Here is a 27,186-nt window from a genome sequence, read left to right on the forward strand (position 1 = left end):
GAGTTACTCCCTGCCTTCTAGGCATCACTGTGTCTTGATAGAAAAATAAAAGCTCTGCAATGTGTGAACAATTTCAACAAACCAAAAATAAAAACTTCAAAGACTGAGAGTATTGCAGTAAATCTGTTATGATCCGCTGCCCGGATCATATTTCGGTTTACGTTTTCTAGTCACTTGTGTTTTTCTGTTAGTTTTGATCTCTTTCTAGTTCCTGTTTAAGCACTTCTGAGTTTGGTTACCATTGTTACTGATTACGTTCACCTGCCGCGGGTGTTCCCGACGCGCACCTGTTTTTCATTATTGTCTTCATCATATAAGCCTGCCTTTTCATTCAGTCTGTGTTGCATCGTAGTTTGTGTTCACACAACAGTTGACGACTTTTGTTTCCTGCTCTTTAGCGACTAGTTTTCACACTAGGCTATTTTGGCTTGCTAGCTCCCACGCTAGTCTTTTGGTTTTGTACTTTAAGTGCTAAGAGCACGTGTTTATTTTCTGATTTATGCTTTAATAAATCATTTCGTACCTGCAAGCTGTGTCCGAAGCCCGATCTGCATCTCTGAGAGAACGAACACCCGAACCCGGTCGTCACAAAATCAAACAGTTTTCACGTTCTTTAAATCTGCACAGCTTAACCTATTGTTACTATAACAATCTACAAGGTTAATATAGGTTGTTTCTCTTTCTTCCCCTGCATTTTTCTGCATTCTTTTGTATCTCTAGTTATCGTTACGTATATGTATTGTTGCATTTGAACAACTGTATTGTTGATAATAGAGGTAAATTATTGGTATTGTTCATTATCAATAGTGCTATTTCTATTGGTATCTGTATTGCTCCATTTGTAGTGTAGTAATTAGGGCTGCAAATCGAATTCGATTCAATATCGATTCTTGGGGTAACGATTCGATTAAAAAGAGATTTTTTTCGATTCTACACGATTCTCGATTCAAAAACGATATTTTTCCGATTCAAAAGGATTCTCTATTCATTCAATACATAGATTTCAGCAGGATCTACCCCAGTCTGCTGACATGCAAGCAGAGTAGTAGATTTTTGTAAAAAGATTTTATAATTGTAAAGGACAATGTTTTATCAACTGATTGCAATAATGTACATTTGTTTGAACTATTAAATGAACCAAAAATATGACTTATTTTATCTTTGTGAAAATATTGGACACAGTGTGTTGTCAAGCTTATGAGATGCGATGCAAGTGTAAGCCACTGTGACACTATTGTTCTTTTTTTATATAAATGTCTAATGATAATGTCAATGAGGGATTTTTTTAATCACTGCTATGTTGAAATTGTAACTAATATTGATACTGTTGTTGATAATATTCATTTTTGTTTCACTACTTTTGGTTTGTTGTGTGTGGTGTTTGTGTCTCCTCTCAATTGCTCTGTTTATTGCACTTCTGAGTGTTGCTGGGTCGGCTTTGCTTTTGGAATTGGATTGCATTGTTATGGTATTGCAGTGTATTGTTTTGTTGGATTGATTCATTTAAAAAAATACAAAAATTTAAAATTTAAATTAAAAAAATTTAAAAAAATAAATTTTTGAAAAATGAGAATCGATACTGAATTGTACAACGTGAGAATGGCGATTTGAATTCGAATAAATTTTTTCCCACACCCCTAGTAATAATGCTCACTGTCATTTCTGTATTATTATTTATTTCGCTAACTGCTTCTTTGCTATCACTTTTACTATCATATTTGTACATATCCTATTTGCTGATGTTGCTCTATTGTTGTTGTTGTTGTTGTTGTTATTGTTGTGTTTGCTGTTGTTGTTTTTGTCTCTCTGTCTTATCCCCCTCTTGTCCCCACAATTTCCCCCTCTGTCTTCCTTTTTTTTTCTCTTGCTATCCCCTCCTGCTCCGGCCCGGCTGCACCAAATGATAATATAAATACATTTAATAAAGTCAAATACAAATAAGGCAACAAGAGAAGTATCCCACACTTCTCTTTTGTCAAGTAAATGTGAACAGCCGATACGGGCATCTACATCTGCTATATGATTTGCCTGAGAAGCTGGACAGGACAAAAAAAATAAATAAATCTGTACAGAAGACAATAATTTTCACAGAACTATTACAATGTGTAGTCTTATGCTGCATTTTAAGTGGGGTTACCCATTTGTTTATTTTACTACTGTTGAGTAGTAAAATAAGGGGGAGGAGTCGCAGCCCCGCTTCACTGTGTACCTCTTGCTTGGTATATGGAATTGCTATTGCGACATCCAGTGGACACATATAGAACAGCAGTTTCTTTCATTTTAAAAATGCAGCTCAATTTTACACTTAGCAAACTCACCTCGCGGGCCGGACTGAACCTGTCCCGGCGCCTGATCCGGCCCGCGGGCCGCATGGTTGACTTCCCTGCTCTAGATGTTGGCATCCGAAAGATACACACTTTAACATGTGGACATTAAGTGTATCATGCCACATTTTTGAATTCCTGTGCTAAGTTCAGCCAATATAGCAGGTAATCAAAAAGGTTAACCAACGAACGAGATTTCTCTACAGAATCTCCTCTCTGGTCAACAAAAGCACCTTGAGGATTCTGGCGGGAACTCTCGTTCAACCCTTTTTCGATTACGCATGCACCTCCTGGTACCCTAGCACCTCCAAAACCCTCAAATCTAAACTCCAAACATCTCAGAACAAGCTAGTCAGGTTACTTCTAGACCTCCACCCCAGATCCCACCTCACTCCTACCCACTTCTCTAAAGTGGGCTGGCTCAAGGTGGAGGACAGAGTTAAACAACTTGCACTGAGCCTAGTCTATAAAATCCGCTACACCTCCCTGATACCGAAGTACATGTCAAACTACTTCCTTAACGTAAATGACCGCCATAACCACAACACCAGGGGGAGCTCCACTAACCACGTTAAACCCAGATTCCGATCTAACAAAGGTCTTCACTCATTCTCCTTCTATGCCACATCAATGTGGAATGCGCTCCCAACAGGTATAAAAGAAAGGGCATCTCTATCCTCCTTCAAAACCGCAATAAAAGTTCACCTCCAGGCAGCTACAACCCTAAACTAACACCCTCCCCGGATTGTTAATAATCAAATGTAAACAATCAAATGCAGATACTTTTTCTTATGCCTTCTGATCTCTCTCTCTCTCTCTCTCTCTCTCTCTCTCTCTCTCTCTCTCCCTCTCTCTCTCTCTCTCTCTATGTCCACTACTTGATGTCCATATCCCCCCCCCCCTCCACACCCCTGATTGTAAATAATGTAAATAATTCAATGTGATTATCTTGTGTGATGACTGTATTATGATGGTAGTATATATGATAGTATATATCTGTATCATGAATCAATTTAAGTGGACCCCGACTTAAACAAGTTGAAAAACTTATTCGGGTGTTACCATTTAGTGGTCAATTGTACGGAATATGTACTTCACTGTGCAACCTACTAATAAAAGTCTCAATCAATCAATCAAAGCATGTAAAGGGCCAAAGTAAAAAGGACGTACGGACTTTTATCAACTTGCAATGGAGTCACTCAGGCAAGGCCTAATGGCTCAGTTATTCTTCACTGGGGCTAAAATAAGAACTTATTTTTTCAGCTTAGGGGGGGTCGGTTGTGGGGAATCTTGTTTGTGTTATGAAACAGGGCAACACTGGGGAAGAAGTGAGGCTCAAAGTGGAAACCAAAACTTCTATTTATACCCGAAGGGTGAGAGCGCCCTAGCGAGAGCAGACTGTTCCAGTCAAAGTCACAATGGGACACTGGACTGGACCACTACGGCTTGGAGGGGCATGCTTCCCACGGACAAATGATCCTAGGGTCAGCTGGCCGAGAGTCCAGCATTGAAGCGAAGATTGATTTTGAGAGCAGGGACTTTTGCCAGAGTTGGAGGGTAAACCCTCCCACAATACATGTTGCTCTTTGTAATTAATACAGAACATTAATCAAATTGAAACATGTATGTATTTACACAAACTTACTGTATCTCACACTGGAGTAATGTCTTTAGTCTGTGTCTGTCTGACTTCCTGTTCCTTGCGGGCGTGACCACCACTTGCCAATTGGCCTGTTGCTTGGATTTACATCAGTGGTCCCCAACCACCGATTGGTACCGGGCCGCGCAAGAAATTAAATTTAAAAAAAATAAAAAATAATTTTTTTTTTTTTTTTTTATTTTATTTTTTTTAAATTAAATCAACATAAAAAACACAATATATACATTATATATCAATATATATCAATACAGTCTGCAGGGATACAGTCCGTAAGCACACATGATTGTCTTTCTTTATGGGAAAAAATAAAATAAAATTACAAAAAATTGTCCGTGGGGCAAATTTTCAAGCGTTGAACGGTCCCCAGCTAAAAAAAGGTTGTGGACCACTGATTTACATGACATCACGTCCGACTCGTTAAGTATGCGCAGTGGTCGAGCCAGCGTTTAGCTTTTTAAAAAAAAAAAAATCCTATGCTTGCGTTGTTTTCGCCTCTGCAAATCGTTCAAATCGCGAAAAGGATAGACTTTTCTTCAGCGTTCTTCGAGAGGTAATCAAGAATGGCCAAAGAGTACAACATTTTACAAAAGACAACAAGAAAAGTGGCGTGCACCCCAGTCCAAGGGAACGGAGTCGAAGAATGCATTGGTTTGCAGTGATCACTTTGTTAAAGGTTTGTTTGGTAATAATAATGGATTGTATTTGTAAAAGCACTTTACATTGAGCAAACAACCTCAAAGTGCTACATTGCATTTAAAAAAAAAAAAAAAACTAAGACAAAACAACAACGCTAAAACCACAAATAGCTGCCCCCAACAAGTTAAATAAATAGTAAAAAACTAGAGCAGCCTAATAGCTACAACTCGCACACATACATCTTAAAAAAAGCCTTTTTTAAAAAGAAGTGTTTTTAAGCCTTTTTTTAAAAGCATCCGCAGTCTGTGGTGCCCTCAGGTGGTCAGGGAGAGCGTTCTACAGACTGGGAGCGGCGGAGCAGAAAGCCCGGCCTCCCGGCTGGTATACTTTTAACACTTGGTATTTCCCATTTGAGTAATATCGTGATATTATTTGTATGTTTTACAAATCCATTTTGCTACAAGTGTTTTGGAAGGCACCAACTTGGCGAGTCTAAATAAAGGAAAGCAAATGTGAGCAAAACCTAAAAGAGTTACGCTTTTACCAAAGGCAACAATCCCAAATGAAACTTTCAGCACATGCACAATGTACACAATATTTTGATCAAAACTGGGGAAAACGCAACAAACATGGCTGTAGACTGGACGTTCAATCATCAAATGCAACATTACCCGAGCAAAAACGATGCATGATTTATCCAGGAAAGTCTTCATATCAATTTCCTTCCCCCAGCCACACACAAAGAAGTTGTAGACCTCCACGCTTTTCCAAGTTTTCATCTGTTTTGTCGTGTAGAACGACGTCTCCAGCACTAGACAGTTTGACATGTCTGGGAACTCAGATGACAGATAATCCTCGATATCACTTAACAAATATTTTTTGATCAAGTATATAAATCTCTTTTATTGCATAGTAAGATTGTTTTGCTCGTATCTGCTTTTTGCAGGAAGATCTAGGCCCCTTCCCGCGCTGCTTGCTGCACAACAGCCATCTTGGCTTGGTTGACCACCGCTTTTTCCCACTTTCAAGCAGAAGTCACGTGACAGAATGCAAAAAATAGAGCAGTTCTGACTGAGCCCTATTAAACCTGCTCAGCAACAAGTGCTCACGTTATTGTACAGATGTGGCAAACAATGATTAATAAAGGCCTACTGAAATGATTTTTTTTTATTTAAACGGGAATAGCAGATCCATTCTATGTGTCATACTTGATCATTTCGCAATATTGCCATATTTTTGCTGAAAGGATTTAGTAGAGAAAATCGATGATAAAGTTCGCAACTTTTGCTCGCTGATAAAAAAAGCCTTGCCTGTACCGGAAGTAGCGTGACGTCACAGGAGCTAGTATTCCTCACAATTCCCCGTTGTTTACAATGGAGCGAGAGAGATTCAGACCGAGAAAGTGATGATTACCCCATTAATTTGAGCGAGGATGAAAGATTCATAGATGAGGAACGTTACAGTGAAGGACTTGAGAGGCAGTGATGGACGTATCTTTTTTCGCTCTGACCGTAACTTAGGTACAAGCTGGCTCATTGGATTCCACACTCTCCTTTTTCTATTGTGGATCACAGATTTGTATTTTAAACCACCTGGGATACTATATCCTCTTGAAAATGAGAGTCGAGAACGCGAAATGGACATTCAGTGCCTTTTATCTCCACGACAATGCATCGGCGAAATGCTTTAGCTACGAGCTAACGTGATAGCATCTTGCTTTAACTGCATATAGAAACAAAATAAATAAACCCCTGACTGGAAGGATAGATAGAAAATCAACAATACTATTAAACCGTGGACATGTAAATACACGGTTAATGCTTTCCAGGCTGGCGAAGGTTAACAATGCTGTGCTAACGACGCCATTGAAGCTAACTTAGCAACCAGACCTCACAGAACTATGTACTCTCTCCTTTTTCTATTGTGAATCACGGATTTGTATTTTAAACCACCTCGGATACTATATCCTCTTGAAAATGAGAGTCGAGCACGCGAAATGGACATTTAAAGTGACTTATCTCCAAGACAATACATCGGTGACACACTTAGCTACTGAGCTAGCGCGTAGCATCGTTCTCAAATGAAGATAGAAACCCATCAACAGCCGTGCTCACCTGCATTCCAGCGATCAACGGCACGACGAAGGACTTCATCCGTGGGTTTGGCGGCAAGCATCGGCTAGGCGTAGTAAGTAGTCCTTGTTGTGTTGCTGTAAGTATTGTAATGCCCCGCAGTGGAGAAGGAGTCACACAGACGAGGAAGCACTGCTCAATCGCTTTACTAAAAAGCGGTAACTGGTTGTAGTTCAAAAAGTAACGCACACACATACACGAGCTGCTGTTAGCCAAAACTCACGCTCACACACACAAGTTCTCCGCCAACTCACTCGCGCATGCGCGTTCCCCAAACCCTTAAAGACAGTACACTAATGCAAATATCACAGATATTACAGTATTGTACTTAGCCGCAAAGACACTGATCGATCCCACCTACAACGTTCTTCTTTGCAGCCTCCATTGTTCATTAAACAAATTGCAAAAGATTCACCAACACAGATGTCCAGAATACTGTGGAATTTTGTCGAAGAAAACAAGAGGCTTTTCTATCGGGTCCGATGGGGTCCAACCACTTCCGTTGCTTTTGTGACGTCACGCGCATAAATCATATCCAAAGGAGTTTTTCAACCGGAAGTGTGGCGGGAATTTTAAAATGTCACTTTATAAGTTAACCCGGCCGTATTGGCATGTGTTGCAATGTTAAGATTTCATCATTGATATATAAACTATCAGACTGCGTGGTTGGTAGTAGTGGCTTTCAGTAGGCCTTTAAATCTTAATGAGTCTATCATTAATGAGTTGTTTTGGCATTTACTGTCAATACTTCCTGGTTAATGCAGTTGACAAGTCCCTGTTATTTCGGTGAATGGATGCTGCCATTAATGCCCCAGTGACATCAAATGGACCAAATATTATCCAGCTCCTCGCAAATTATAGAGTTTTTTCTCATCCCACGGTTTTGTCTGTTTAAATCCTGCTAAATGTATCCGGGAAAAAAAACTACTTACTGGTGGCCTAAGATGCATGAGACTGCATTCGTATAACATTTAAAGTAGGGGTCTCAAACTGGAGGACCTTATTTTGTGGCTCTCTACCTAATTGCATAGTTCAGTGCAGTGTTTTTCAACCTTTTTTGAGGCAAGGCACATTTTTGTCATAAAAAAAATCCAGAGGCACACCACTAGCAGAAAACTTTAAAAAAATTAACTCCACCAATTCGTCGTGTCTTATTTTGAGTGTGTTGGTGTCTTCCTGTGTGTAGTGCTAGCTTATTTTGGTGGCCCTTCCTGTATTGCCGGTGTTTTCCTGTAGTGGCTTCATGTCTTCCTTTGAGCGCTATTCCGCGCACCTGCTTTGTGTTAGCAAGCAAGGCTATTTACCTTGTTGCTATCCTTCTCTGTGTGGACATTGTTGATTGTCATGTCACGTACGGATGTACTTTGTGGACGCCGTAAGTTTTTGCTGTCGTCCAGCATTCTGTCTCTGTTTACTTTGTAGCCAGTTCAATTTGACTGTCATTTTGCATAGCCTTTTCCTTTCCCTTTCGTTCATTTTGGGTTTAAGCATTACCTACCTTTTTTACCTGCACACTGCCTCCCACTGCAAATCGGGATCACAACAAACCATCCTCGTCTCACCCGACACATTCCGACTTTTACAAAGTAATGCTGCCACCTACTGACATGGAGTATTACGTGGTTACCCTGCCGAGTTTTACACAGCACAGACACTAAGCCACGGCACATTATTGGCAGATTCTAATTATTGATTCGCAAAAAATATTTTTGGGATAAATTAGGTGAAGTTGCATCATTTCTCACGGCACACCAGACAATATCTCACGGCACACTAGTGTGCCACGGCACAGTGGTTGAAAAACACTGGTTTAGTGTACCTCCAGCCCGCGCACCTCAGGCTAATAAATAAATATATTACGCCACCACGGTATAGCTCGGTTGGTAGAGTGGCCGTGCCAGCAACTTGAGGGTTCCAGGTTCGATCCCCGCTTCCGCCATCCTAGTCACTGCCGTTGTGTCCTGGGGCAAGACACTTTACCCACCTGCTCCCAGTGCCACCCACACTGGTTTAAAAATTTAACTTTGATATTGGGTTTCACTATGTAAAGCGCTTTGAGTCACTAGAGAAAAAGCGCTATATAAATAGAATTCACTTCACATCTTCGAAACACACTAGTCATTAACTACAAAACCCAAAAACCAGTGAAGTTGTCACATTGTGTAAATGGTAAATAAAAACAGAATACAATAATTTGCAAATTCTTTTCCAACCTATATTCAATTGAATAGACTGCAAAGACAAGAAGACTTAACGTTCGAACTGGAAAACGTTGTTATTTGCAAATATTAGCTCAATCGGAATTTTGATGCCTGCAGCATGTTTCAAAAAAGCTGGCGCAAGTGGCAAAAAAGAGTGATAAAGTTGAGGAATACTCATCAAAGACTTATTTGGAACATGCCACAGGTGAACAGGCTAATTGGGAACAGGTGGGTGCCATGATTGGGTATAAAAGTACTTCCATGAAATGCTCAGTCATTCACAAACAAGGATGGGGCGAGGGTCACCACTTTGTCAACAAATGTGTGAGCAAATTGTCGAACAGTTTAAGAACAACATTTCTCAAGCAGCTATTGCAAGGAATTTAGGGATTTCACCATCTATGCTCCGTAATATCATCAAAAGGTTCAGAGAATCTGGAGAAATCACTGCACGTAAGCCATGATATTACGCACCTTGGATCCCTCAGGCAGTACTGCATCAAAAAGCGACATCAGTGTGTAAAGGATATCACCACATGGGCTCAGGAAGACTTCAGAAAACCACTGTCAGTAACTACAGTTGGACGCTACATCTGTAAGTCCAAGTTAAAACTCTACTATGCAAAGCCAAAGCCTTTTATCAACAACACCCAGAAACGCTGGCGGCTTCGCTCGGCCCGAGCTCATCTAAGAAGGACTGATGCAAAGTGGAAAAGTGGCAAAAATGCCCCTGTGACAACTTTTTTGCAATGTGTTGCTGACATTAAATTGTTCATGATTGTTTGCAAAAGAAAATTAAGTTTCTCAGTGTGAACGTTAAATATCTTGTCTTTGCAGTCTATTCAATTGAATATAAGTTGAAAAGGATTTGCAAATCATCGTATTCTGGTTTCATTTACGAATTACACAACGTGCCAACTTCATGTACAATAATAATGAAAACACAAAAATGACAGCACAACAAACACACATTGGGCAACACAAAGAGCAACTTCTATAAGCAAGCATTGATTGATTGAGACTTTTATTAGTAGATTGCACAGTACAGTATATATTCCATACAATTGACCACTAAATGGTAACACCCCAATAAGTTTTTCAACTTGTTTAAGTCGGGGTCCACGTTAATCAATTCATGGTAGCTTGTTGCTGAGATTTGAGGACCTATATTGAGTAAAATATGCTTGAAACTAGAATATCAACTGATGCAAAGCTATGTCATTAACACTCACAATTATAAAACTACTTTTTTAAAGTAATAATTTCTTACTTCAAGCATGAAAAAAAAATCATGATGCCGAGCGCATATCATTATGTCAAGATAATGGCACTAGCATTTACTTCATTTAAGAATATTTTTCAACATATTGAGCAAAAAGGTCCCGTTTTTTTTTTCTACCAAGAAAAGTGCACTTGTTATTAGTGAGAATATACTTATTTTAAGCTATTTTTGGGTTCATTGAGGTTAGCTAATATTACTTGTTTTGGAAATTCTTGACAAGTCGAATTTTCTTGTTCTATTGGCAGATAATTTTGCTTAGTTCAAGTAAAATACCCCTCATTTTTTTTTCTTGTTTTTGAACACTGACTTTTCGCCGTGTAGACTCTGTGCAAACTAAGATTTTTGCGTTGGCATCAACATTGGCAAATGAAAGAACTGTAAAAAACAAAATGAAATACCGAAGCGGATTAATAAACGGACTGAGACCCAAACTAATGCTAATCCACGACAGAGCACAAAAACTACCAGTAAATAACTGATTCATTGCATCCTCCAGTGGTCACTTTTGTTCACATAGGTTGTATGTTCTGCTACAAGTCTTCTGTGCTTATAATAAATACAACTGGAGCAAGATGTTTCACCAAAATGAAATGATAATATGTCATTTAACTTCTGGATAGCGGTCAGATTTTGGCTTTTCTTGATTTTTTTCCCATACTTTTAAATTATAGTTCAAGCTTGAACAAAGCTAATAAAATGCATCATTTCTTTGATAAAAATGAAGACAGTCTGCTTACCTTTTCTTGAAATGAGCCGTCAAACGGCCTTTTGCTTCCAATATGTGCATCCCTGGTAGGAAGATGAGAGTCTCATGCTGCTCTGTGTCAACACTGGCCAACCACAAGCAACTCAGCTCTCTAACAATCGAGAGAAGTATGTCACATCTACAATTCCTGTTGGGACTTTCAAAATAAAACCAAAAGACAACGTCAAACTAAAATAATAACGTAAATAAACAAGTTAGTAAGTGAACGAGTACACAGTGCAATGTTCTTGCGGTTTATTTAGTTGAATATATTTCATTATTGTTTTTGATTGTTTGACTATTTCTGTCATAATTTTAACTTCCGTATTTGCCCTTTACAACTCTACAGTTTTTTTTTATTCTCGGAGTCACTAGCACGATAAGTACCAGAGTAGTGACTTCCAGTATCAGAGTATCAGATAGTTTAAAGCTCACAACAAAACAAAATAATGAATAAATGTTCATGTTCACGCTAGTTTAATAAATATCATAACCATCGAAAATACAGCTGTCTGCAGCAAAATGAAACAGTGCCACCTGCTGTTTGCAAGAAGCTAATGTACTTCAATTGCTATCATAAACTATATTACCATCCATCCATTTCTACCGCTTGTCCCTTTCGGGGTCGCGGGGAGATTAGTTGTATTAATCAAAAAATATGTTTGTACACAACATCCATTTCGTATTGGTTTATTTATTAGAGTTAAAGTTTATCTGACTGCAATATGTAAGCTAATGCTAACTGCTAGTGTATCTCTAGTTTAGTGGAAGTTTTAAAACGTTTAATTAACCTAAGAAAACCACGAAACATATAACTAATGTTTTACTTCCCACACGTGTTACATTTTAAGCTTAAATTAATAAAAACAATATGATTCACCTTAAGATGCTGGCGACGTAGCTTTTGAAATTGGGGTAGCTATCTGCTCTGGTCAGCCAATCAGAATATAGGAAATATGACGTCATTGGGCACTTGCGAACTTGCAAAATTTTATTTTTCTAAAGAAAATAAAAAATAAAACTTTGCTTACAAATATGAGATCAATACACAAACATATACACTGTTTTCGCTTGCTTTTGGTTTATTATAACTAGAGTTTTTAGTTTAGGAATTTTTTATTTTTTTATTTTTTATTTTATAAACCTTTATTTATAAATTGCAACATTTACAAACAGTTGAGAAATAATAATCAAAATAAGTACAAAAACAGTACAAAACAGCGCCAGGGGGTTGTAAACTCAAAGTAACTCAAATAGAATGCAATATATATATATATATATATATATATATATATATATATATATATATATATATATATATATATATATATATATATATATATATATATATATATATATATATATATATATATATATATGTATATATATATATATATATATATATATATATATATATATATATATATATATATATATATATATATATATATATATATATATATATATATATATATATATATATATATTAGGGGTGTGGGAAAAAATCGATTCGAATTCGAATCGTGATTTTCACGTTCTGCGATTCAGAATCAATTCTCATTTTTAAAAAATAGATTATTTTATTTTATTTTTTTATTTTTTTTATTTTTAACTTTTTAATTAATCAATCCAACAAAACAATACACAGCAATACCATAACAATGCAATCCAATTCCAAAACCAAACCCGACCCAGCAACACTCAGAAGTGCAATAAACAGAGCAATTGAGAGGAGACACAAACACCACACAGAACAAACCAAAAGTAGTGAAACAAAAATGAATATTATCAACAACAGTATCAATATTAGTTACAATTTCAACATAGCAGTGATTAAAAATCCCTCATTGACATTATCATTAGATATTTATAAAAATAAATTAAAAAAAAAGAACAATAGTGTCACAGTGGCTTACACTTGCATCGCATCTCATAAGCTTGACAACACACTGTGTCCAATATTTTCACAAAGATAAAATAAGTCATATTTTTGGTTCATTTAATAGTTCAAACAAATGTACATTATTGCAATCAGTTAATAAAACATTGTCCTTTATAATTATAAAAGCTTTTTACAAAAGTCTACTACTACGCTTGCATGTCAGCAGACTGGGGTAGATCCTGCTGAAATCTATGTATTGAATGACTAGAGAATCCCTTTGAATCTGTAAATAATCGATATATATATATATATATATATATATATATATATATATATATATATATATATATATATATATATATATATATTAGAGAATCCCTTTGAATCGGTAAATAATCGATATATATATATATATATATATATATATATATATATATATATATATATATATATATATATATATATATATATATATATATATATATATATATATATAGTGCAAAGCCATAGGCTCACACAATTTCAGTAAATAATTTAAATATTGGAACGCAGTATCATCGTTTTCACAGCTTTTTGCTTGTTAGAGAGGTATAGAGAGTGTTTTAACATAGAGTTCTAATTCGTTTATAAAAGGCACAAAAAGCAGGTCGGGTATTGAGAAACTTACATTTATGAATATACAACTTAGCCAATAGTATAATTACTTTAGGAATGAATACCAAAATCGTTTTTCCCAGCAACACGTCCATCGTTGAATCTGATTGGGTAACAGTTAGACCATAAAAAGTGCATACCGGAAGTAGTGCCCCCATAAAAAGTGAGAAAAATGGAAACACCGTATAGGTAAGTTTAAAAAATATATTATTGGCAAGAAAAGGTATAAAACATAGCATTTTTATTTATTTATTTATTTTTCATAATTACTGTACTGCGTGACAACACCTGTGTAGCTAAATTAAGATGGATTCCCAGGGAGATAATATTTTGTAAAAAAAAATTAAATAAAACATAGCACTTAGTTATTGTTTTTTTGTCGACAACAGTCTAGTTGTTGAGTTTTACTGCGCATGCTCCGCCCGAAGTCCCAGCAGTCACGTGATAAGAGTTGAGGAAGATGGTCGAAGTTTGTGCTTCCTTGAAGTGAAACCCGCGACTCTCCCCCAAAACAACCTGGGACGTCACTGAAGTTCACCCTGGAGTTCGGGTAAGAAACCGACACCACTAACCGGGCCTCTTTTCCCTTTCCCAGCCGTAGACTTCGGTCTCCCTGCCATGTTGTTAATGATGGTGCTGACTGAAGCTAGCATGCTAACAGTTAGCTAGCATACCAGAGCAGAAAACATTCTCACGCAGCACAAACTGCTCCTTCAACAACAACAACAAACCGCTCCTTTAACAACAACAACAAACCGCTCCTTCAACAACAACAACAACCCGCTTACCGACCTCGCTTTAGCTCCGTCTGCAGTGCTACTTGCGTTGAACTTTGCTGTCATAACACAGTGGAGATGTGACTCTAACGTGTTTAACATTAACAAACTATAGCTTAAAGTGGGAGTTAGCCTGGCTTGGCTAAGTACAAAACAAACCCGTACCAATAACTTGTATCAACCATACACTCTACATCAGGCCTGGGCAATTATTTTGACTCGGGGGGCCAAATTTAGAGAGAAAAAATGTGTCTGGGGGCCGGTATATCTATTTTTAAGAACACTAATACAAAACCTCACAATAATGTCTGATTGAATGCTAAAAACATTATGACAGACCGCCTTAAAAACGGAATGCAATTTAAAAACATTTTTACTGAATGAGACACCCAGAATGTACATGAAAATAAAGAATGTGGGATTTACAATATTAACTATGAAGGATAAAACACTGAATATTGACAACATATGATTGTCACACCCCCTCTCCATCCACATATTTTACAATCAAGCGAAACACAACAAAAATGCATTAAACACAGCAAAATATGAACGCGAAGGGTAAAAAAAAACCCCCCACCTACAATCTGATATATTTGATATAACATAGAACTTTGTTGTAAAAATCTCCTTCCGCGTCTGTCCCTGACACCCACATTTCAGGCTCTGGAAACACTCTGTGGAGACGCTCCCCACCCACACCGCTTGGTGCCTTGTCTGAGCTGCTGTGACTTACATTACCATAGTAACTACAGTATTTTCCGCTCTATAAGGCGCACCGGATTATAAGGCGCACCTTCAATGAATAGCATATTTCAAAATGTTGTTCATATATAAGGCGCACTGGATTATAAGGCGCACCTATGTCAACAAAACAGTCAGATAGGTCAGTCAAACTTTATTAATAGATTACAAACCAGCGTTCTGACAACTCTGTTCACTCCCAAAATGAATAAACAGCTGATTTACTCGTGTTACGTAAATCAAACGTTAGCGCTATCACAATATAGTAACACTCGAAATAGTGCAGAGCATTAACAATATATTAATAACTCAACGTTGCTCAAACGTTAATGTCACACAACACACAAAATAAACATGTAAAGCTCACTTTATGAAGTTATTCCTCGTCCACGAATCCCTCAAATTCTTCTTCTTCAGTGTTCGAATGAAACAGTTGGGCTAATACGGCATCCAAAATGGCCGGCTCCGTCTCGTCAAAGTCGTCATTAATGGAGTGAGTGTCACTGCTGTTTAGCAGTTCAGTGACAATTCCTGCCTTCCTGAAAGCTCGGACCACAGTTGAGTTTTAATCAGCCCAGGCATTTACCATCCACTGGCAGATAGTGGCGTATGTCGTCCGGCGCTGTCTCCCTGTTTTGGTGAACGTGTGTTCGCCTTCTGTCATCCACTGTTCCCTTGCAGTTAGCAGTCTAGCTTTGAATGCCCTGTTGACACCAATATCTAGCCGCTGGAGTTCTTTTGTCAATCCACCCGGAATGACGGCGAGTATTGAATTAAGCGCGTAAGCGTGTCTCTTAATGTGATGTTATGAGCTAGGCTAGGGAATATAACAACTGCACTACCCAGCATGCAACGGGAGTGACGAGCATGCGCGGTAGCTCTGAGAAGCGTTGTTGTATGTCGCCAAGACTCGCCATGCCGGCAGTTAGAATGTGGTTATGAGCACGCTGCGAGTAAACATTGAGAACTCAGCCAACACGCCTCGTCTGCATTATTTATAATTAAACAGACAACACACTTAATAGGAGCCATTTTGGGGTCTTTACATAAACACACAAATGGAAATGAAACGTCATATATCCCAGCATGCACCGCGCGCTTCTTCTACTACGGGGGGAAAAAGATGGCGGCTGTTTACCGTAGTTGCGAGACCTAATCTTTATGAAAATTAAGTTTGTTGTGGCTCAATATTTGTCCATATATACGGCGCACCGGATTATAAGGCGCACTGTCAGCTTTTGACAAAATTGGAGGTTTTCAGGTGCGCCTTATAGTGCGGAAAATACGGTAATTAGATGACCATAGTAACTAATTAGATGACCATAGTAACTAGTATATCATGCAAAAGCGCAGATTCCAACCATTGAAATACTTTGTATAGTTCAAGACTTACGGTCATTAGAAAACATCACTGCACATCATAATGGCAGCTGCAGTTTACATCTTATAGATCTAAAAAAATTATTTGGGAATGTCTGGCGGGCCAGATTGAAAAGCTTAACGGGCCGCATGTGGCCCCCGGGCCTTATATTGCCCAGTTCTGCTCTAACCAGTGTTTGGTGTGCCGTGGGAGATTATCTAATTTCACCTATTTGGGTTAAAAATATTTTTTGCAAACCAGTAATTCCATCCATTTTCCTCCGCTTATCGGGTCGCGGGGGCAGCAGCCTACGCAGAGAAGCACAGACTTCCCTCTCCCCTGCTACTTTGTCCAGCTCCTCCCGGGAGACATAGTCTTCCCAACGTGTCCTGGGTCTTCCCTGTGGCCTCCTGACGGTCGGACGTGCCCCAAACATCTTCCTCGGGAGGCGTTCGGGTGGCATCTGGCTCCTCTCTATGTGGAGGAGCAGCGGCTTTACTTTGAGTTCCTCCCGGATGACAGAACCTCTCACCCTATCTCTAAGGGAGAGCCCCGCCACCCGGCGGAGGAAACTCATTTGGGCCGCTTGTACCCGTGGTCTTGTTCTATGTGTCTACATTAAAACATTCTTCTTCATACTGCATTAATATATGCTTATTTTAAACTGTCATGCAGAGAGGGAAATCACAACTAAGTAAATTTAGCAAAAGTGTATTTATTAAACAGTTAAGAAGCAGTGGCACAAACATTTATGTCATTTCCAAAACAGAAAGTGCAAGATTGTCAGGGACATTTTAAAACAAGCTATAAGTGCACTTTTGTGCATGATGACTCACAAGATATTTCAATAAGTGTCACATAAAAATGAGCTGCATATGAAATAGTATATGTCCTTTGTTGATGTGGAAATAGTTGCTTCTGCATTTAGTTGGTGTGGCACAGAACGGAGATGTTGACATGATGTAAAGACATCTTCCCGCTTGAAGCCAAACCACCGTCAGACGATGGACCCCGTGCTGTTTTTCTTGGGAGTTAATTATTCCACCATTTGTTACCAGATTCGCACCTTTTTTCTCTCGTATTACCACTCAAACCACACCGTTAGCTGTTAGCATCACAGCTCACGTTACCATGTCGCCACCTCTCGCTCCGCGGGAGCATGTGACATTGCTCACGTGACAGTATGTGATGTATGTAAGAAGGTGCGCTTGTTTTAAAGTCTCTGTGAGAAGGAGAGACAGGAAAGAGTGAGAAACGCATGCAGTTTAATGCCCCGCAGCTAAAAGCAACTGCGTGAGAACGTATACTCCAATATCACCATATAGTCATTTTCTATATCGCACAGAGACAAACCCGCGATATATCGAGTATATCAATATATCGCCCAGCTCTAACTTGATGTAAAAAATGTGAGAAGCACTGCTTTATTATACTTGTGAATAAATCCAAACACTTCTATTATTTTTAGCACTAGCCCCGATGCTAATATTACCGTTTGGAGATGTTTTGTGTGCTGATTTTGTTCTGTGTGCGACAGGCCTTCATCCCAGCCCTATGTCATGGCAAGTGAAGTCACCAGGGCAGCCAGTTCCAATGGTTACCATATAAAGGCACAGCTACAAATCATTGGTAACCTCACTTCAATAATTCCTACACAACTTCCTTAAGTTTTGGTTTTGAAGAATAAGGAAGTATGATCTTCTTAATCGTCCTTGCCTCCGAGGCATAGGCATTATACTTGCGAGCTCATTGTCCCGGAAATATCTTGTGAATATCTACCTACTGGGCTCTCTCTCTCTCTCTTGTCTACCTGCTTCAGTGCTATCAGCGAAACTGAAAGAGAACAAGAAAAACTGGTTCGGTCCCAGTCCTTACGTGGAAGTCACCGTGGATGGCCAGTCCAAAAAAACCGAGAAGTGCAACAACACCCACAGCCCCAAATGGAAGCAGCCGCTCACTGTGTAAGTCAAGGGAGGATGACCACGCCTCTCTCCCCATGTGACGTATTCCACGTGTCTCAGTGCTTGTAAAGATGCCGCAGTTACAATGACGTGTGTTGAGAGGATTGCAAATGCAAGGAATGAGGCTGTTCCTGCCTGCTATTCGCTGAAGGTCAATTTATTCAGCTTTGAAAGATATTTCACCCGATGTGATATTGTGAACGTCAACAATCTGTTTTTTGGTGTTGTAATTATATAAATGATAAATAATGATAAATGGGTTATACTTGTACAGCGCTTTTCTACCTTCAAGGTACTCAAAGCGCTTTGATACTATTTCCACATTCACCCATTCACACACACATTCACACACTGATGGCGGGAGCTGCCATGCAAGGCGCTAACCAGCAGCCATCAGGAGCAAGGGTGAAGTGTCTTGCCCAAGGACACAACGGACGTGACTAGTATGGTAGAAGGTGGGGATTGAACCCCAGTAACCAGCAACCCTCCGATTGCTGGCACGGCCACTCTACCAACTTCGCCACGCCGCCCACCAAGTCCCCCATATTCCCGCCAAAAAATTGGATTTGAAGTATTTGGAGCCTTAATTAGCGAACCAAATTTGATTCATTAATATTTTGTGAACAATGACGGTTTTAAAGAAAATAAAAACAGCATTTATGGCAGCTTTGTAATATTAGGTCACATCCAAGTACCAGAAGAGTGCAATACTGTACTGGTTCCACAGTCTCATTATAGTACAGTACCATCATTAATCATGTTTGCACAACTTCTCTCAAACATCTTCCATTCAAGATTCTTTATTGTCAATTCGCCAGCAGCCATCCGGAGCATGTGTCCAAAACACACAGAGCACCAAAATTTCCCTGCGGTGTAATGATAATATAAAATATTAAAAAGTGTAGCAATATAACACAACAGTGCAAAGAAATTAGGTATGTAACAATAAACGGTAATACTGGTAACTGCGGTAAAACCCCCAAGGGTTAAATTAATATTAACGTTTTAAATTAAAATGATGGAGAAACTGTGATTGATCGTGCACTTTGATAAACTCATGGACTTGAAAACAAGAGACATTAACATATTTCCCCATTAAGGAACAACATACCCCAATTTAAACTTATATAAACACATTGCTATCAGAGCAACTAAGATATTGAATGATGCACTTTGAACCTGGCAGCTGTGCTCTCTTAGAACAGAGTGATCGTTCTTTAACTGGGTATATCGTGCTACACCCGGGGGAGGTGTTCTTACGGTGTGTTCAAGGACAACCGGACAGAATAGGACGACAAGGCCCGCCAGAAATAGTGAACAATAATTGATTTTATTTGTTACGCACTTTTCATTTACATTAATCTTAAAGTGCTACAGTCCAAACCATTTTTTTTTTTAAACAAATTAAGTTTAGCCATTAAAACAGATAAAATTGTAAGACTATAACACTATCAGTGAAGCATAAGAAACATAAAACAACAAAATAGTGGCTTTTCGAACAGTGTGTCTACTTATTTTAGTTATTTAAAAAATGCTGTTACTGTCTCTTGCTTTCATGTTACCGCTTAAGCCAGCTCGCACTGTCAACAGTCAGTGAGTTTGTGAGTTTCTCCTACATCCTTCTCCTATATCCCACACAATAGTTTATTTTGTGCAGGATTCAGATACTGTGCAAATATTCCCTCTCATTTAACTGTTGCTGTAAATTGCAGTTCATTTATTTTAGCAGCAATGTAAATTGGTTTTAAAATAAAATAGTAAAATAGAATAAAACAATTTGAAATATATGTATATTTATTTATTTGAAAATATTTTTAAGTATTTGTAATTTGTTCAAATGTTTTCCCACTAAAGAATCAATCAATCAATCAATCAATGTTTATTTATATAGCCCTAAATCACAAGTGTCTCAAAGGGCTGTACAAGCCACAACGACATCCTCGGTACAGAGCCCACATACGGGCAAGGAAAAACTCACCCCAGTGGGACGTCGGCGAATGACTATGAGAAACCTTGGAGAGGACCGCATATGTGGGTAACCCCCCCCCTCTAGGGGAGACCGAAAGCAACGGATGTCGAGTGGGTCTGACATAACATTGTGAAAGTCCAGTCCACAGTGGATCCAACACATCAGCGGGAGTCCAGTCCACAGCGGGGCCAACAGGAAACCATCCCGAGCGGAGACGGGTCAGCAGCGCAGAGATGTCCCCAACCGATGCACAGGCTAGTGGTCCACCCGGGGTCCCGGCTCTGGACAGCCAGCACTTCATCCATGGCCACCGGACCTATGCAACTCCCCCTCGCAAGGGACAGGGGAGAAGAGGAGAGAAGAAAAGAAACGGCAGATCAACTGGTCTAAAAAAGGGGGGGTCTATTTAAAGGCTAGATTATACAAATGAGTTTTAAGATGGGACTTAAATGCTTCTACTGAGGTAGCATCTCTAACTGTTACCGGGAGGGCATTCCAGAGTACTGGAGCCCGAATAGAAAACGCTCTATAGCCCGCAGACTTTTTTTTGGCTCTGGGAATCACTAATAAGCCGGAGTTCTTTGAACGCAGATTTCTTGTCGGGACATATGGTACAATACAATCGGCGAGATAGGCTGGAGCTAAACCGTGTAGTATTTTATACGTAAGTAGTAAAACCTTAAAGTCGCATCTTAAGTGCACAGGAAGCCAGTGCAAGTGAGCAAGTATAGGCGTAATATGATCAAACTTTCTTGTTTTTGTCAAAAGCCTTGCAGCCGCATTTTGTACCAACTGTAATCTTTTAATGCTAGACATAGGGAGGCCCGAAAATAATACGTTACAGTAATCGAGACGAGACGTAACGAACGCATGAATAATGATCTCAGCGTCGCTAGTGGACAAGATGGAACGAATTTTAGCGATATTACGGAGATGAAAGAAGGCCGTTTTAGTAACACTCTTAATGTGTGACTCAAACGAGAGAGTTGGGTGGAAGATAATACCCAGATTCTTTACCGAGTCTCCTTGTTTAATTGTTTGGTTGTCAAATGTTAAGGTGGTATTATTAAATAGATGTTGGTGTCTAGCAGGACCGATAATCAGCATTTCCGTTTTCTTAGCGTTGAGTTGCAAAAAGTTAGCGGACATCCATTGTTTAATTTCATTAGAACTTAACTGGATAAATATGATGTTATCAGCATGTGAAAAGTACCTTGTGACAGCCATAATCTGAATGTACGATATTGTTGCACTAGACTAGAATAGAATAGAATAGAAAGTACTTTATTGATCCCTGGGGGAAATTTAGCACCACAGTTCGCTCACAATGGACCAGTGTTTTTCAACCTTTTCTGAGCCAAGGCACTTTTTTTTTCATTGAAAAAAATCTGAGGCACACCACCAGCAGAAAACATAAAAAAATTAATATATTGACAATAAAAAGTCGTTCTCGCAATTGTTGGATATAAATTCAAACCATAACCAAGCATGCATCACTATAGCTCTTGTCTCAATGTAGGTGTACTGTCACGATCTGTCACAACACGCCGTAACTTATTTTGAGTTTTTTGGTGTTTTCCCGTGTGTAGTGTTTTACTTGTCTTGAGCTCCTATTTTGGTGGCTTTTCCTCTTGTGTTGGTATTTTACTGTAGCAGTGGCAGCACGGTGGCAGAGGGGTTAGTGCGTCTGCCTCACAATATGAAGGTCCTGAGTAGTCCTGGGTTCAATCCCGGGCTCGGGATCTTTCTGTGTGGAGTTTGCATGTTTTACCTGTGACTGCGTGGGTTCCCTCCGGGTAGTCCGGCTTCCTCCCACCTCCAAAGACATGCACCTGGGGATAGGTTGATTGGCAACACTAAATTGGCCCTAGTGTGTGAATGTGAGTGTGAATGTTGTCTGTCTATCTGTGTTGGCCCTGCGATGAAGTGGCGACTTGTCCAGGGTGTACCCCGCCTTCCGCCCGATTGTAGCTGAGATAGGCTCCAGCCCCCCCCCCCGCGACCCCAAAAGGGATAAGCGGTACAAAATGGATGGATGGATGGAGTTTCATGTCTTCCTTGAATGCTATTCCCCGCACCTGCTTTGTTTTCGCAATCAAGACTATTTAACTCGTGCGGACGCTATCCTTCTTTGTGGGGACATTGTTGATTGTCATGTCATGTACGGATGTACTTTGCGGTTGCCGTCTGCTCCACACGCTGTAAGTCTTTGCTGTCGTCCAGCATGCTGTTTTTGTTTACTTTGCAGCCAGTTCAGTTTTAGTTTCGTTTTGCTCCAATGCCTTTTCTTAGCGGCACTCGCCTTTTGTTTATTTTTGGCTTAAGTGTTGGATACCTTTTTACCTACATTCAGCCTCCCGCATATTGTGATCAGGACAAACCATGTTCCCGACATCTGCAAAGCAAATAGCTACTTACTGCCACCTACTGATATGGAATAGTATAACATGGTTACTCTGCCGAGCTTTGGACAGCACAGACACTCAACAACGGCACATTTGCGGATTATAATTACTGGTTTGCAAAAAATATTTTTAACCCAATTAGGTGAAATTACATAATCTCCCATGGCACACCAGACTGTATCTCACGGCACACAGTGGTTGAAAAACACCGTAATAGACAATAAATACTATACAGCATTATTCACATGTGAATAATATAAATACAGTCTTTTATACAGCATTATTCACATGTGAATAATATAAATATATTATACATATATTGTACATTAAAGTACAGTCAAGAAGGATCATATGCATTATACAGTCTGATGGCTGTCGGTATGAAGGGCCTCCTGTGTCGTTCTACTACCAATTTGGAGAACCCAACTGCTTTCACTTAATGCCAGTTTATAGTATTATATATAGAGCAGTGATCACCAACCTTGTTGAGCCCAAGATCCCTGGTCTCAGACATAAACCAAAGCAAGATCTACCAATGCGTCAACTATATATATATATATATATATATATATATATATATATATATATATATATATATATATATATATATATATATATATATATATATATATATATATATATATATATATATATATATATATATATATATATATACATACAGTGGGGCAAAAAGTATTTAGTCAGCCACCCATTGACAATCAATGGGTGGCTGACTAAATACTTTTTTGCCCCACTGTATATATATATAATGTGTGTGTATATATATATATATATATATATATATATATATATATATATATATATATATATATATATATATATATATATATATATATCTATATATATATATATATATATATTTGTGTGTGTGTAACTATTTTTTTTTTAAAGACAAAGCTTTGTGGTTTTATTATTGGCTGTAGTGAAAATTTTATTTTTTTCTCATAAAACCAATTTTTGTATTGTGGCTGGCCAATGACAAACAAGTCACGGGCCACAGGTGACCCCCGTGCCGCACTTTGAGAACTCCTGCTGGAGAAGCTGTGTATGGCTATTATAGTCCTAGCGCAGTACTATATTTGTTCATCCTATGGTGACATATGGGTCGCCAGTCAGGTTACGTCAGCAGCGGAAGTAGTCAAATCAGCTGTTCACCTGGCGGGTTTTTTCCTGCGTGATAGAGGCCGCTTGATTGCTGCCCAGAAAGTGTGGGCGCCTTTCTAATGATGCGTCCTCAGAATGCAAGTCCTCGCATGCAGGAAGATGCTAGAAAAAGTCTGATGCGTTGCAACAGTCAGCCCTCGGTGATTCATGAGCACGCCACAAAATGCACGTTGGCGAGACGAGCGGGTGAAGTGTGCCGCAGATCTGAGGCTGAAGAGAGAGAGGCAAAGGGTGCGGGCGAGTTCAGGGGTCAAAATGCGTGCCTGATTTTAGGTCTATTATTCACTCTCCGGTTGGGGTTGTTTTTTTCTAATATTTTTGCTGTCGACCGGTAGGGTCCCAAAGATCATATATATATATTATAAAGGGTGTAATTTTGAATTGTGTATGGTGCTTAGACACTTTTTATAAAGTCCACACAGTTCAGTGGGCAGGTGACACTGTTTGGCACATGTATGTTAACTTGATTTTTAATTATTTGCACCGTGGGTGGAAAGGTTTTTTATATTGCTAAATATAAATAGTTGTTATGCACTTTTGGGTGTAATTTAAGAGACATGTTCATTGACTAATAACATGATTTCATGCCAAAAAAGATTGACATGTATGTTGTGTATTAGCTTCAATGTTACTAAACAAATATTACGGGACATTATTTAAGATGCCACTGAGCCGTACTCTGGATAGCCCTGTACTACATGCCCAGCAGAAAACTGCCTTGTTTTGAAAGTGTGTCCAGTTTAAGAGTATATGAGACTTGTTTCCAAACTGTAATTTCAGTCCAGTACATGCGTGCAGAAATGTGTCTTAAAACAGAGCTAACTAGTTTCTGTGTGGCCTGCAGGGGTCAAGAGTGGTTATGTAACAGGTGTTTACTATGCGATGTAACCTGAGTCCATATCAAGTTGACGGGAAGGACCTGCTACACAAGCAGTATAGTTTGTTCCATTTTTGTTGTTTGCAGTGTCAAAAGCTTCCCCTGCAGTACTTTAGACAGCACCCTTTTAATTGGAGCTCAAATTGCATTGTGCCAAGGTTAAGTTAGTTGTAGTCTGTACTGTTTTGGTGTTTTGTTTTTGAAACAAATGCAGAGGATTATGACGGCGATGCTGATATTTTCAGTGCAACGCAAAGGTGTTTTGCCGCACACAATTGCTGCTATTGTTTTTTTTTACTCCAAATTTGAACACATAATTTATGTAATACTGTTTGGCTTCAAAATTGTTTCACTTTCAGAACTGATTCTGCCATGAGCAACAGTGTCAAGTGAAGAGACTTTAAACACTAAACTAGAGTAAAACTACTCACCATTTAAGACATCAGTGTTTTGGAGATGGAACAAAAAAGTTTACCATAGCGCTGTCGTCTTTTTATAGTGTATGCAAATTGTCTTTACGTTAGCATCCGAGCAATTGCATGTAATTTTTTGCATTCCACATATTGTGCACAATGGTCCGTCTAATTTGTCATGCATGTGTGAGCAAATGCACAAACTTCCTGAGCATTCAGTGGAGCACATGTGAGCAACATCAGACGTGCACACTGTGGCCACAGCAGCATCACACCTGTCCCAAACCCGACATCATAACAATTTAAATGTTTTACTATAATAATACAATGACAGCAGTCATTTTCATGACATGATTTTCTGATATAAGGGATTTGGCCTTCTTACAATGAAAATAACAAAAAAATATGTTTTTCATGAGCTATGTGCTAGTATTGTATGTCTAGTCGAGGGTCCTGCCTTGAAAATAAAAGTTACCCCTTTCAGAGATTACATTTAGTTCCTGTAACTTTCTGTCTGTAAAATACATCTTTCTATTAGCATGTATGAAATCTAGTGACTGTTTTTCATGAATAATATCCTTGGATTAACACCCTTAATAACTGGCAGTAAAACAAGCACTCATCTGATTGAGGAGTCATAGTGTTACAACCTGGCATTTACACATTGTGTGGTGTTGGAGTTATCCGACTCTTTGTGTTGCCCTTAAGGCATCACTGGCTAAGTGCCATGAGTGCGTGTGTTAGTGCAGGCGAGGCAGAGCGAGCAGCTGCTGTTGATATGACAGATGACAAAGAGTTGGTTTAAGCCTGGTTTGTGCGGCAGAAAATGACCAGTTTTTCGAGATAGAAGTTTTTTGACTAATGTTTTTGATGTGGTTACAAACAGTTCTGCTTAATAAAGTGATTGATGGAATTCCTGTCCTTATTATCTCGACAGACGGTAGTTGAAGTGTTGACAAACATTGTTTTATCCGTTAGGGCCACTCCTGAACTCACAGAATTGCATTGCAAAATCACACAGAATAAATTGTAATGTGTTTGTTTTGTTTAGAGTTCAGATGGGATTTTTGATTTTCTGTGCGGCATAAATTTGCTGTGCGCAGAGGACGCATGAGCAGTGCGCAATTGCGCAGGCGGTCGCCTTAGAGGGAACGTTGATTGTACATATCAAGTAGCGTGTCACAGTAAGTTCCTTTTTTGGTTGTTTATTAAAAAAAAAAAAAAAACAGGCTTAATTTAAGAAGAAAAGGTTGAAATGTTGACGCTTATAGCTGACATGCCGGCTGTTTTTCCCATTTAGTTATATTCAACTTTGTAGCATATTGTATACTTTTAGCCTTTTTTTACAAAATGGAAAACAAAACGAAATGGCCGCCCCACACCCTTTTTAGTTTTTCATTTCCAACCTCCAGTGGAAAAAGTTTGGACACCCCTGTTTTAAATGGACACCCCTGTTTTTTTCTGACTATTGGCTGCACAACATCAAGGCCGCGGAACAGAGACACACTGCAGGCTTACACACACGCATGCATCCACAAAAAATATACGCCACACACACATAACCCACCCCCAATCCAACGCCCTTGACACAAATCCCATTGGGGCGATGGATGGATGGATGGGCAGCGCCTGAGAGCTGCAGCCTTCCACCATGGCCCCCCTCTCCCTCCCTTCTGTTGCTAGATATCTCGAGATGTACGTTGTAAAATGTATATGTGCTTTGCTATCGAGGTTTTTTTTCCCACTCCAGACTGGGCCCCCTTAGGAGCCCAGTCTAGATTGTATTTTTTTTAAATCATCCTTCCCCAGCGTTGACCTTTTTCCCATCTTTTACGGGGCGCCTTGTGGCGACCCATCAGCGTTCCTGTTCTGTAACCCTGTACATTGTTTGTTTGTCTAATCTTGAACGGGTTTGTGCTGAAAACAACGTTTTGTTGTACTTGTGCAATGACAATAAAGACCTATCTACCTACCTAAATT

At 39.1% G+C, this 27,186-nt stretch overlaps 2 protein-coding genes across 2 annotated transcripts in view; one reads left to right on the forward strand and one right to left on the reverse strand.

The window, feature by feature from the left end:
• Positions 1-11,895, reverse strand: part of calcrl2 (calcitonin receptor-like 2) — a 69,339-nt gene extending 57,444 nt beyond the window's left edge. The window contains exons 1-2 of the mRNA XM_062052369.1: positions 11,861-11,895; positions 10,973-11,092 (exon numbers count right to left, since the gene is read on the reverse strand). Of these exons, the coding sequence (XP_061908353.1) occupies positions 10,973-11,022 (50 nt within the window). The 5' untranslated portion in view covers positions 11,023-11,092; positions 11,861-11,895. The remainder of the gene's footprint in view (positions 1-10,972; positions 11,093-11,860) is intronic.
• Positions 11,896-13,911: 2,016 nt separating this feature from the next.
• Positions 13,912-27,186, forward strand: part of itchb (itchy E3 ubiquitin protein ligase b) — a 45,869-nt gene continuing 32,594 nt past the window's right edge. Inside the window, exons 1-3 of the mRNA XM_062052370.1 lie at positions 13,912-14,066; positions 17,934-18,025; positions 18,216-18,357. Coding sequence (XP_061908354.1) covers positions 17,956-18,025; positions 18,216-18,357 — 212 coding nt within the window. The 5' untranslated portion in view covers positions 13,912-14,066; positions 17,934-17,955. The remainder of the gene's footprint in view (positions 14,067-17,933; positions 18,026-18,215; positions 18,358-27,186) is intronic.

Source organism: Entelurus aequoreus, linkage group LG07 (assembly GCF_033978785.1).
Source record: "Entelurus aequoreus isolate RoL-2023_Sb linkage group LG07, RoL_Eaeq_v1.1, whole genome shotgun sequence".
NCBI classification, from domain to species: Eukaryota; Metazoa; Chordata; class Actinopteri; order Syngnathiformes; family Syngnathidae; genus Entelurus; species Entelurus aequoreus.